This window comes from Rissa tridactyla, chromosome Z, assembly GCF_028500815.1.
Source record: "Rissa tridactyla isolate bRisTri1 chromosome Z, bRisTri1.patW.cur.20221130, whole genome shotgun sequence".
Classification (NCBI taxonomy): Eukaryota; Metazoa; Chordata; class Aves; order Charadriiformes; family Laridae; genus Rissa; species Rissa tridactyla.
Window position 1 is genome coordinate 77,352,121 of NC_071497.1, and position 13,630 is coordinate 77,365,750.

Below are 13,630 nucleotides of genomic sequence, written 5' to 3' on the forward strand. Positions count from 1 at the left end.
GCTTTTGTTGAGAAGAGCGTTGGCTCTCTAACAATGGGTAAGAACTTAATCCCTATACAGAAGGGAAAAGGGAGAGTATTATTCTGTCTTAAAAAGCTATTCCAGCTGTACTGGCACACTGTCTGGTGGAAATGCAGCCTCTGCCTGTGAACAAGTTATTTTGCTAGAATGTCTTTAAATTCTTTCTGAGCTTAGTAAGTTCTACAACATAGCTGTGGCTTTATTACAGCTGTTGACAAGTTGTCTGCCTGGAGTTAGTGGAGAAAACATTTCAACAAAACTGTAATACAGGTCAGGCTATCAAATAACTAGCCACCAAGTAACTCCTGTAACCCAGGAGCATCTGGCTGCTATAGCACAGTGTTCATACTCTACGTGCAGCACTCAAGCAGGTAGCACTAACCTCGTCAACCATTTGCAGTCTCTTCCCCCACGTGCTTCTCAAAGCTTGCTTCAGAATAGACTGCGTTAGAGCAATTCTGTCGAGCTCATGTTTCTGTTGGTGTCCAGGACCATCAGACACGAATCGGTCCTCCTTGGGCATGGCACAGTGTCTTGCCTCATGTTTGTCTGACACATTTTTTCTCAGTTTCTTTTCAGTGTCCTTCCTGAACTAAGATCCATTAATATGAGCAGCTGACCTTTTGGGCTCTGCAGCATTCAGTCTAATAAATCCTGTAGACAGTCTCTTTTCCTAAGCCAAGCACAGCAGTGGTATGCTAATGATCATAATTTCTCTGTCTTGTGTGTTTTACTGATTGCATGGGAATGTAGGTTAGTGATTTAGTACAGCCATATTCAAATGAACTGTTTACTTAGGTTATGTCTTGTTTCAGGCTTTTGTTTGTATGTGGCCCCAGGTGAAAACAAAGCTTGGTTCCTTCCTCAATGTCAGAGGTGCTTATGCTGATCTAATTATTGTTTCCTCCTGTACCCCCAGTAAATTTGCGATGTGGTGGTGTCTGTCTGTTTGCTAAATTTGCCACAGGCATTTGAAAAGCTTTTGAGCTGGGATGAGATAGCCTGCTTTGGTGGTGGCCTTTCCTGCATCTTGTTTTCAAACAGATCTCTACAGTTGGCCAGTAGATCTCTTTTGCTGGTGGACCAAGTATCTTTAACTTCCTTGAATGCAATTATTTTTCTGTCTTCATCAGTTCTTCATTTCACTCCTATGCACAGTTGTCTAAGGTAACTTGAGGGTTTTTTGTGTGTTTATGTGCACCTCTGTGATGGTGTTCTCAGACTTAAGGTTCTGTGGCTTTCCTTTTTCCCTCAAAGTGAGAAAGTACTGCAGTCCTTGAAGAAGAGCACACTGGCAGTGTATTGCAGTAGTTAAAAGGACTTGTTGGTTAGACTCCTGTTTATAAGATTGGAAGAGATTCATTTATGCTTACCTAAGCTCTTTTGTTAGTATTGCTTAAATCATGCCCCTGGAAAGTGAACTGTGTTGTTTTGACTCTGGCTGATATGCCAGCATGACAGCAGACTAATGATAGGACAAGGGAAGCAGATGACACTTCCCATGTTTTGAGCCAAGCTAGTTCTAGGAAAGCGACTTCTTAGAGCACATTGGAGCATGCGGGTCTAGTATCTGTTAGAGATGAGGAGGTAAGGGGATTCAAATACACGCTTGCTCAGCCTCCCAGTTCTGCTGAATTGCTCGGTGAGTTCCTAACTGAAATGATTATTGCTATCTTGCTCCGCAGTGGTGCGAGACGTTCTTTAAGGTCACCATATCTTTTTAAAAAAAATAAAAAATAAAAAAATCTGTCACTGAGAGAGGTACCAGAGTCCAGTAAACCCAGTCTGATCCACAAAATGTTCTTTATATTGATAGGCTGGCAAAACAAACAAAATGCACAGGAACCATGGTGGTGATGCTCATTTATTAAAAAAATTATTGAATTCTGTATGAGTACAGCAATTCTGTAAGTCAGATCCTAATGTTTGTGGTTAGAAATCTTAGAGTGTAAAGGCTTTTGCCTGCAGTGGTTAATGCAGTAGAGGAATGTGCTTACTATTTTAATACTCATGGTGCTTATCCTCATTGGTAGTGACTTGATTGTGGGGCTTAACTTTTAATCTGAAACTTGTTTTGTGGTCAGTTGTTGTGAGTAGCTTGAGGTATATTAAAAGACAAATTTCAAAACTTCTGAAGTCTGCAGAACCTGAACATCCAAGCAGCTCTCTGAGCAGACTGACCTCAGAAATGGGAGAGGGAGGGAGAGAGGTCTGCATTGCATGGGTTGTGTGTTGTTAATTGAAAAGAAAAAACAAATAGGAGTGTTCCTGGCCAGAGATGGCATTGTAAAGCTTTTGTCTGTCAGGATCTTGTGACTAACGCTTCTAAAAACAATACGCTTCTCTGTATGAAAGCATGACTTTCTTCCCAACCACATGCACGTGATGCAAATGGAAAATACGTTGCCTTTGATGGCCAGCGCAGACCCTCCAGTTGAACTCCACATAGACATTCTGCAGGCACTGTTTTGTCAGTTGAGGCATGGAAAGAGGAGATTGCACTGATGGAACAAAACTAAGGAAGGTTCACGCTTCCAGACTTGTCTTCCAGACAGACTCTGTATAGCTGAGTCTCAGGTGTACAGAGAAATGTGCAGTGCTCCTGTGTCTGTACAGGGACCAGCTCTATCGGTGTAGCCTCCCCTCTCCAGCAGCACTTCCAGTCTCTGCTTCTGTGGGACAGCTTTGTTCCAGTGGCAAATTAGACTTAGTGTGAGTACAGCCTGCATCATCAAAATGCTGTGGTATCTTTTTAGTTGTAGCATTGAACCCTAATGATTGCAAATGTGGATTTAGTTTGAAAGCACAAGGAAACACACAGTACCTGAACGTTGGTTCTCATAGCTCCTGGCTGTGGAATACATGTGGAGTAAGAGAAAGCCAAGCACAATATCCCTTGAGACAGGGCTTTCACATGTTCCATATGATGTGGAAGCAGCAGAAAAAGCTTTTTTTCTAAGCTTAGGATTCTTAAACTTCAAAGAATCTTGCATCAAAATTGTGGTGTAGTCCAAGGAAAGTTTAACTGTTCCTCTTTCCCCCTACCAACCTTTTTCCAGTCTGTGGGTCTGTCTAGACCTCTAATCTTAATTTCTCTTTATGTAAGAAAAGAAGTTGTGAATAGCAGTCCTGAGAATAATTATAGAAACAGCATGTTCACAGGCTTTGAAGATGGAGGTCACCTAGCCCACTGGAGCATGTAAAAACTTCACTTCCCATTGGGTTTTTGGCAGTTGATAAGCCTAGGAGAAACTGCTAGCTAGTGATTCCATTTCTGTAAATATGTGTGTGTCAAAAGTTGGATTTAGATTCCAGTTTTGATCACTGGGCTAGGATTAAGGGGAACGGGTATGGTAAAGGAGTTAGAGTCCCAGCTTTTCTTGAAAATGTATTGTGACGCATCTGAGGTTTAACTGTCAGGAATTGCCACTTGAGGATGTTAATGCAAAGCCTAAAGATATAGTCTAGAATTCTGCAAAGCAGTAGTGATTCCTCTGCTGCTCTGATGGAGTAAGAAGTTGTGCTGCTCCTTGTCTTCATGTGTTCCAGCAGAGCCAAACCGTTCGGTGGATGTACTTTAGATAGTGTATCACAAAAGCACTTCTTTATGAGAAGAATTTCTTGTACCCCTTGTGAAAATTAGGGCAAAGTGATTGTGAAAATAACTGAGATGATCCATGCTATGCATGTCAGAATTATTATAAAGAGATTATCTAGCTATGGGAGAATGTTTCATTTGGATTATGTAGCTACATAGAATTTATAATCCGTGCTTTCTGCAGAAAAAAGTTTCCTTGTGCTGTAGCAGGACATGTCAGATACGAGCTTAAGACAGAGACCAACCCCACAAAGAAATCTTGTCCCATGAGGTTAGCTGGTAGCGCACATTAAATCTAGAGGTGCCTCTGCATTGACTTTCAGAGGTGTGAAGTTTGCAGTGCTTGCTGCTCAGTTTATGGCCATAGGCTGCGCTTGATTTGACAAATGGAGATGCATGAACTAGCTGCGCATTTAACCTCTTCTCAATGACTGGGACCCTGGTTGTTGTTCACTCTGGGTATGAGATGGAGAAAGTGTATGTGTGTGTGTGTCTCTGTGTGTTGCCAAGACACCATCTCTCTCTTCAATTCTCATCCGGAAACTAGTAGTCCATGATAGAGATTCTAATAGTGCCAAAGTTTTCTCTTGCATGTCCAAATGATTAGCCCTTGAAGCATTCTTTACTACTATGTGCCTATATGGCAGTGCTGATTGGAGGAGGTGGTGGTTAATATCCTAGCACCTGGCTGGAGAGGCACAAGGTGCTTTTACTGGCATAAGAGATATGTGTTTGATGCTGTGTTATTTAATTTCCTCATCTGTTTTATGATTCTGTGATTCTGTGTTATGAACAAGAAATTTTACTCCTTCTTAGTAAACCATGTCAGTTTGACAGTGGCTCTGATGCTGAATGATCATTGATAATTCTGTAAAAAGTAGAAAAATTCAATGTTAAGTCTTCAGACTTCTCAATCTCTAGTCCACGTCTGGCTGTGAGGTTATTTCTAGTGTTGCAGATTCACTTGATTGCACAAGGTCCTGACAGCTCTTGCAAGTCTTAATTGATTTGAGGATCAAACACTTCATTTTTGGTTTCTGACTTGTATTTTGTGGAAGATTAGTCAGAATTATAGAAACATGTTGTGAGCTTTTCTTAATAGATACATGGGAACTCAAAACCAAGTCCTGATGCATTTTTCTTGACTCCTCTTTTCCAGGACATGTGATTTCTGGTTTTTTGAAAGATTTTCAAATGGCTGGTGAAGTCTGGCTTGCTATATTAATTAATAAATGGGAGAAAGCTAAATGTATTTACCACAGGTATCCTCCATTCGTATGGCAGTTGGTAGATACTGCGGAAGAACCTGCCGGGAGACTTTGCATAAATTCAAAACTCATTAACATCACAGGGAATTACCGGCAGTTGGTTGCAATGGTGATAACGTTTTCATGCTGACACATAGAGAGCCAGGAGGCATGGTTGAGGCAGGCCCATTAAATACCACTCCAAGCTTGACCTTCTGAAGTGTATTAGACCCTTGCTGTGATTTTATTCCCTTGATATTGGAAACTTGTTCTTTTGGTTTAGTGTGGCTGAAGAACTTGCTCTTAGTAGTCTGAAGCTGTACTTCAGTCTGTGATCTTAATTGATAAACATGACAAATCCTTTAATTTTTCAAGGTTGAAGTCAGTTCATGCTTTTTATTATGCAAAGGTAGAAGTGCTCTTTCTTGGTCCTTACTAGAGCATGGGACTTAATTCTGTTGATTGCAAATGATGATAAAAAAACCCCTTCAGCTTAACCGGTAAATCATATCAAATTTAATGGGGATCACTTCCAAATTAGTATTTTGGTAGTAGTCCTCATTCTGCCTTTTGTTTGGAATAACTACCACAATGTGTCTAAATAGGAGTTTTAGATGGACATACGCCTGCTCTTCAAAGACAGGACTGCTTCCCTGGCAGGTTGTGGTGCTACGCATCCTCTATTGCAGTGCATGGTGAATGCTGTTTTGGATCTGTCACTGTCATCAGAATCCTCTCGAACTTCAAAATAGTGTTATGTGTGTGGAAATACTATCCTTTATTCAAACAGTCTGCCCATAGCAGTGTCAATTGCCATTTTGTATTGCTGGGTCAGGTTTTTCAAAAGCTAGCTATTGTCTTTCTCCCAGTTTCCAGGTGAATTTTGCTCTATTTGTCAGCGTGACCTTCGGCTAATACCTCAAGTACCTGCCAAGAGCCAAAGTCTATTGTAAGCAAACTCTGTCTGAACTCGAGTTTCACTCTGGATCAACTGGTGCAAGCAGTGCTTGGATGGTGAGCATGTACAGCACTCTAAACCATAGCAACTTGGTTAGTTTTTGGTAAAGTCCTGCAAATGTGTGCTCCAGCCTGTGGTCACTTTCAGCGCTAGCATGATGATGTGCAGTCCCCTTCACAGGGCAAGAAGCACCCAACAGACAGCACTAAGATGGGTTAAGAATTACTTATAGTAAGGATTCAGATTAAGCCTCTCCTAAATGGTGTCAACAGATCAAGTTAGAGACCTCTTAAAGGCTAGAGCAACCAGGTGGATGTCTTCTGAAGTTATTTTAAAACTACTTACTCTTGTATTGCAGAAACATTTTTTTAAAAAAATGGAAATATAAAATCTTAAAAAGAGGATTTTTTGCTGTATTTTACCAGTTTATTTAGCGGTTCTGTCTGAATTTGTCCTGTTTCTACCTGCTAGTATTTACAGGTGTCTTGGTAATTCCTCTATAGTAGGGTGGGGAAAGGGCTTATAAAATACTGGGGTTTATTAAAAATTGTTTTCTTGCTTGCTGAAGTGTAGTAAGTGTTTCTGTAAATCTGGCCGCCTTTCAATTTGGCACAGCACCTGAAAAACTACCAACCATGTCCAGTGAATGTTTCAGCCTAATTAATGTTTTGTGACTTGAGTTGCTGCTCTGAAGCTCACCTGGGTTTGTACGAGGAAAGAGCAAAAACTTTATTTAGGACAGAGGGGTGTGCTGAGCAATGAGTGTACATCAGAAGGCTCTAAATTGAATGCAAATGTGTCTTCTGGGATGGAAGGTTGATCCCTGAGATCTCAGCACCAGTGATGGGGAAGAGAGAGAATAACATCCTAAGGAGCTGTTAGCACGTAGTGTGCCTCCAGGTCAGAGGATGCCTTGGTGTTGCTGTACTCTGCTGCAGGTGTTGAGCTGTCTTCAGACCTGTTTGAAATACAACATGGTTTTCAGTTGCACAAAGCTAGTGGACTCTTCATTGAGCTTGCGTGTACCCACAGTGTACAGAAGATCTATATCAGTGTTTTTATATACCTTAAACCCAAACCAAACAAAAGCAAAAACTTCAAGCCGTATAAAAGGGCTACATGCTTGAGGACATCATACCTCTGAGGCGGTAAGTGAGAAACATTTTACTTGTTACTGATATTGATCTCTGCCCTGTCTTGCATCAGTAAGTTATGCTCTGTGAAAAGCTTAAAAAATTGAGTAACAAGAGAGACCATCAGAGTGACTGATGCCTCAGGGTTAGGACAGCTGTTAGACATATCGCTTAAAAAGACAAAAAAGAACCCTATAAACCTACAAGTGGCAGATTTTTTTCAGGGTTGTAAGTAAGATGGTATGAGCACAGTGGGACTGGGGCAAGGGAGTGCTGCAGGCAAAGGTGAGGAGCTGAAAGGAGGTGTAAGGCAAGAGTGGGTTGGAAGGAGGATGCAGGTAGGCCTATTAAAGCCCTCCTCCTGGAAGAAGGCTGCTGCAGCAGTAAGTGGTGAGTGTAGTATGAGGCAAGGCAGAGGGCTTAACATCTTTGAATCTGTAATACACCAAGTCCTAAGTCCTGTTTTTCAGCCTTTAAAAAGAGATGTTAAAAAGTGATGCACCATCAGTGTTGTTATGCTGATGCACCTCTTCCTTTGGAACACACTAGTGGACATAAATCAATTACTTTAGCTGCTATTTCAGCCATACTGTCTTAAAGGAGCAAATTAGTATCCCCAGGCATAGTTACTTTCAGTAATGGCAATTGGACGCCTTTTGAAAATGGACAAGCTTGTAGCTTTGAGATCTGAGTGGGGAGTACTGTTTAAATATAACAACTCTGTATACCACGTTCTCTTACTGAAACGGAGGAAAGGAAATGGCAGCTTAGGTCTATTCCACAGGAGCTCTGTAGAAATCATGGATCAAAATCAGATTTATTTTGAAATTGAGTGCTGTGGTTCTTACCAGACTGCTATGATAGTGTCAATTGTAGCCTTATCTTGTCATAGTTCTAGGCTCAGACACAATTGCATGTCAGAAGTAGGCAGAGTCTGTATGCAAATAAAACATGGTAGAGTTGGAGGCTGGAAACTGCAACACCTCCTGGGGATCTAATCAAATTTGGTGAACTCTGTGGGAAAGTATCTGTGCATATGCAAGGTAACTCTGCCAGTCTCTTAGATACTTGCCATTGCAGGGGACTTCCTACCAGTGGTACGGAGTTGTGTTTGTGAACTGTCGAAGCTAGTTTGCTCTGCTGTTGTGAGCCATCATGTGTCATTGCTTTCAACAACTGTCCTAGCTTTGGTATCATTTAATGTTATTCCAAAGAACCTCGTTGCTTTTATCACTTCATTTTATTATTTTTTTTTAATAGAGAGATCTCCTCTCTGGTGTTGATACAATTCTACCACTAGCTATCGTGATTTACTGTTAATGAAAGTTTTTCTTTCAACTTCTGTCTCTGATGTCCTCCCCTCCTGCCCCTGAAGGCAAATTGAGAAATAAGAAATAGAGGAAAAACCTTTACCTTTTGTTTTTGTTCCAAACCTCAGTTTGTAGGTTTATGGGATGAGCTGCATCTTTCCTTGAAATCTGTGTTTTTACCAGATTGATATGAAAGAGTGATTGAGATTCTTACAGCCGCCAGTGGAGACCAATTTAATCTTACATGTTGCTTTGGGTTGTTGAAGCCCAGTAACTTCTCCTGGTAGGAAGGTTCCTGTGATTAGTTCTACTTGAGATGCCGAATGTGATTCTAGTTGGTTTTTCAGTCTCAGGTACTAGGTGCTGGCTTTAGTACTGCACCAAGCTTTCTTTGGCTACTAGGTGTTTCCCTTCCAGCAGTAACTGTACTGGGAGAAATATTAGAACTTTAAGTGTCAATGCAAATATCTAAAAGAAATGGTTGCATGACATTTCTCTAATAAAACAGAAAGGGTTTCATAGTACATTGGCTAGCAATAATAGTGCGCACACTTTTCACTTTAAGAAAAACCAAGTTTTATCCTTCCAGTACAATGGCCAGTCTTCAATAACTGTCTTGAATGTTATAGCCAGAGATGAGTTTGTGTCCATACATTGCCAGGAAATGTCAGAGGACACTGACAGTGTTGGGCTGTGCCTCATGCTGCATATTGAGTGACTCTTGTGCTAAAGCTTTTGAAAACAAATTCATGATGCTGGGTTAAAAGTTGCTGGTAAAGCAACTAGCAGGGGTTCTTTCTGATCTCCAGAGGAGCTGCTCTTTGAAGTCCGTATCTCTTTCTCATAGCTCAGAGAAAGGTTTCTACAGATTTAGCAATGTTTGTGGTGCTGGGTCAGGACTTTCCTCACTGGAACTCAACTGCAGGGTAGGCTTCACTGCGCTGAATACCCTTGAATGCAAAGGCCAGGTAGCAGCAAGAAGAAAAGCCAGTATTCTCTAGAGTGTTTTCTTAAAAAGCTTTTTGCTGGCTTTTATAGAACACACCAGTGGCTTAATGTGACACATCCTATTTTTAATACAAACAGTTCTCTTCTGGAATCCTAATGTTATCTAGAAAATGGGCAAGAGAAATAGCAGCTTTCAGAGCTTGGTATTTAGATTGGAGAAATTAAGCTGCATTACAGGGTCCAGTGAACAGGGATATGGACTGTCTCATGGTAGCTTTCTTACAGGCTTGCCATCTGGCTAATCATCTAGCGGATGGGGGGAGGTGTATGTGGCGGTTCCTTTGCTACCTGCAGGCCTCTGACAAGTTTGGGTAAGCTGGAGTACTTCAGGGCTTGCAGGGTAAAGCCTTTCTGTAAACGGTTGTTTTGTAGTTCTGGCATAGCAGGTACGCACTTATCTGTAAAAAGAAATTATGGTTGTGGACTACTCCAAAAGCACATGTATAGGACTTGGGATGTAGGCAGTGTGTGTCTGATCTGTGGCAACCAGCTAAAACTATCATACCTGCTCGTGTCAACTGCTATACCCCCTTTGTGGGCGTTGCTGTTTGCAGCTGGCAAATTGTTTCCACCTTCTGGCCTTACCCTGGGGAAAGCTTCTTCCCTGGTTAAGGTAAAAATTGCACCCAAGCTCCATCCACTGTGGTTTGCTGAAGGGAGGCGTTTTAAAAACAAAGCAAAACCTTTCTTCTCTCTTCCAAATTGTTTGAATCTATGCTATCTCTGAACTTGTCTGCTAAAAAACTATTGACAAAGGGATGAATCTGGAGAACTGATGGTGGAGGGTTTCAATTCTGTCCCAAAATGTGTAGAAGGTGGGTACGAGTCACAGAAACCTCCACTGAGCACATTTTTGGCTCATCGGGAAGAGACTTTTTGCCCAAACTTCCAAGAAAGACGTTCATGGTCCATTTGAGGTGATGTGCCCCATTATTGTGAAAACTCATCTTGTTGATATATTGCGAAAGCCCAGCTGTAGCCCTCTTTGGTGGCACTCTGGGCTTCTGTGGGCCCTTCTGTCTCTCAAAAGAGCTATAGTTAAGAAACCAGATAGCGGCTCCTGCTTTCCAGAGAAAGAAGTGGCAGACAGTAGAAACCTCAAATTTAAAGTCTCTTCTTTAGTAGAAATGATTGTTCTTCGTAAGGTTTAAATTTTCTCTATGCAGTGTTGATTAAAAACATGGTAATTTTGTGGTGCTGTACCACTGAATCTTTAACTATTCTCATAAATAACCAGGTCTGGGTGTTAGAAAAACAGCTCTTGAACCAGATAGTTGTACTTAAATTCATCTTTGTGTCAAGACAAAACATCTGATTGGATGTACACTCCATTAATATTGATTAAAATTGCAGTCTGAGTTAAGTAGAGTCTGGCAATAGTGCCCTTTTGTTGCTATAGGCAACCAATACATTGTAAATTTACTGAGTATTAGATTTATATTCAATGTTTCCATGGTCTTTCTGCTAGAAATAAGGTTTCTTCCCATAGATGAAGCAAGCTCTGACAGCCCTGTGAGTATACAGAAGCAATGCTAACAAGATCAGGGATTTAGATGTCTGTTCTCAATTGATTATTTTTTAAATGTCTTTCCACTGTGGAATAGGTTTTCTGTTCAGGTCTGTCTTTCCTCTGCTTCCTGGGTGGTCAGGGGCAAACATATTGGAACCACACAATGCTCACAGTGTATTTAAGGTTAAAAAATGAATTTTGAGTTTACACTCCAGCAATGCCTCCAAGATTCTGTCAGGTCTACCTGTGGAGGTACTGGCCACCTTCCTAACAAACTGACAAGGTAGGTGAGAGTGAAACAAGAGTAAATGAATAGGTTGGTCACAACAACTTTCCTTTGAAGCTCAGCAGATCATGGTTGTCCTGGAAGCAGTGGGAATTCTCCAATGAAAACAACCCAAAGAAAAATTAATCCGATACTGGCAATGAAACAGTGTAGGGAACTTTACGGCTCAGTGCTAGACACTTGTGTTCCACAGGTGATCTCTAATGTGATATTTCAGCATTGATTTTTGTCTTCATACCTTCTGGTTGTTCTCACTGAAGTCAGATGCTAGTCAGCAGCCATCATAGGCTAGAAACATCCTTTTGAGGCATGAGTGTGACATCCACATCCCCTGTTCTTGCTGAATAGCCACCACTCTTTGTTTCTACAGACAGGACGTTACAAGCTGCCTTAATACAGCACCTACAATTCCAAAATATAGACAAGAAGTATATGAGTGTGCCTTTACAAGAAATAAAAAATATTTATTTTTCTCTTACAACTTCCTGATTTGTCTGTTTTTCTTTCAGCTAACTGACATGGGATGTAACTATATCTTTCATTATGAGCCATGTATTGTTTTCTTCTAACGGGTTTCTTAAGGCCCTTTCGTGGAAGGAACCTACTGTCCTGTGTGGGATAGGATGTTATATAGGCATTGCTTTGCTTCATGGTGGTGGTGGCTGTTACAACCAGGTGGGAAAATGAATGAGTATTCCATACTGTCCTCCATTTCTAGGAACATCTGAGGGTGCGTCTGTGCTGTAACCACGTCAAAAACTACAGCATAGTGTAGAGATGCCTTAATGTTAAACTAAGCGTCTCTGTCCAGGCATCCCAGCACAGAGCCCTGCAGGACTGCAAGGTCTGTCCCAAAAGGCAGGTAATTTAACCTTCAGTGAGCTTTGTGCTTTTATGATGAAAATATACCTCAGGTAGCTTGCTTAAAGCTAAGTGGAGTTGTCTTTCAGCTGCACTGCAGTAACTTAGATAGTAGTAAGTCCCTCAGAGCACTGAATTTGTTTTTAGCTACGTGGAAGAGATTTGCCTCTAAGCTATGCAGGAGTGCATGCCAGTCATGCAGAGGTTGTATTGCCTCTTGGTTACGTGTCTTCACTTACTAACATATTCGAGCTGCTTCCAGAGAGGTTACACTTGTGGAGAGAGATTATGGAGGGAGATTTTTTTTATGTTCACTTATTTGACTTTAGTTTTATGGGTCCTAAAGGATGTGGTTTTGTGGAAAACTGGGCAGGAGTGGCAGTGTGGAAAGCTGGGCACAAGTGTCTTAGCTTAAAAAATAGGGAAGAAAACTTGGTTTCTCTTAACAGTTACTTGCCGAACTAAACTGTAATTAAATTTCCAAGCAACCTCTAAGCACTACAGGATATTGCATGGAGTTGCATGTCTTTCCGGTTTGTGCAAGGCAGTGATTACTGATAGCAGTCTCTAAAGCTTTTGCAGAGTAACAGGAGATTGCCAGCAATGCTGCCATGTTCCCTTGTAAAAAACTGTCTGGAGCGTGTTTTGGGAGGAGGATTTTTGGCATCCTGCAGCTGTTGGAAAATTGTTTCAGAACAGGGCAAGCTCTGTGGATCCTCTGGGATCTGTTCTATTCTTGCTTGAAAGAATTTTACTCAGTAAACTTTCAAATTGTTTTGGTGACTTCTGTAGGTAACTCCTGTGCTGCCATGGTGCACTAGGCTCCGGAGGCAACTGGAAACCAATGGAAGACCTCCACAATGCTCTTCTGAGAGCCTTCAGAAAAGGGTTTTAAATTACCTGTATGCCTTGACTATACCTGTAAAATAAGTAAATGAATGAGTGGGCAAACCAAGACTTATGTGAAGATTCCTCCACATGCTTTTGGAGGGCTATGTTTAAAGGAGCAACTACACAGGACTTTTTGTCCTAGGTATTTGTTTCAGGACAGTCACATCAAATATAGTAAATGTGTGAGATAAAATAGAAGCTTCTGCCAGACCTTTGCTGGGCAGTGTCTTGTATGGAAAAAAAACTGTTGTAAAAAGTTGGTGCCAATTGATTGTAGTATTGCTGTGCCTTGGTTCTGACTTTGAGCTGCTATGCAGGGTTTTGTCTCTCGAGGGCAAGTCGCCCCAAAGGACTGAACTTGTGATGTTATTTCCTGGCCAGTCTAAGGCACTCAGCTCCATGATGTAGCGCTCTTGTTCACGTATAATTAATCCATACAGTTGTGCTCAGCAGAGATTTGAGGCTTTCCTGCGCAAGGAGTTGTTTTGTTTGAGACTTTATCTTGATTAAGATGCCAGTATTTTGCATTACATAGTTCTACAAATCAGCTAGTTTCAAAGATATCACTAAACGTGCCTTTCTCAAGCAATCTTCCTTGCTGCCAGTCCTCCCACTGCTGTCCTCACACATTACTTCAGATTTTTGTGGGGTCAGATCCTACTTTAAATCCTGGGGCACAGCCAAGTGTGTTGGTGTGCAAGTGCAGGTTTGTGTCCTTGGTGTGAGAGCCACCGAGCTTTGTGTGCGCCTGCAACAGATTGCAGATGAAGCAGCTGAGGAAACATGGCTTGCAGTTTCCCAGCCGAG

The 13,630-nt window shown here is 41.5% G+C and overlaps 1 protein-coding gene across 3 annotated transcripts in view; it reads left to right on the forward strand.

Annotated features, from left to right (window-relative positions):
* FAM219A (family with sequence similarity 219 member A) overlaps positions 1-13,630 on the forward strand; it is a 99,746-nt gene that overhangs the window by 8,274 nt on the left and 77,842 nt on the right. The window contains exon 1 of one of the 3 annotated variants that reach the window (XM_054184578.1): positions 5,736-5,880. The exons of the other annotated variants lie outside the window; for them this stretch is intronic. Coding sequence (XP_054040553.1) covers positions 5,878-5,880 — 3 coding nt within the window. The 5' untranslated portion in view covers positions 5,736-5,877. Of the gene's footprint in view, positions 1-5,735; positions 5,881-13,630 lie in introns of those variants that run through there. 3 annotated transcript variants of the gene reach the window in all.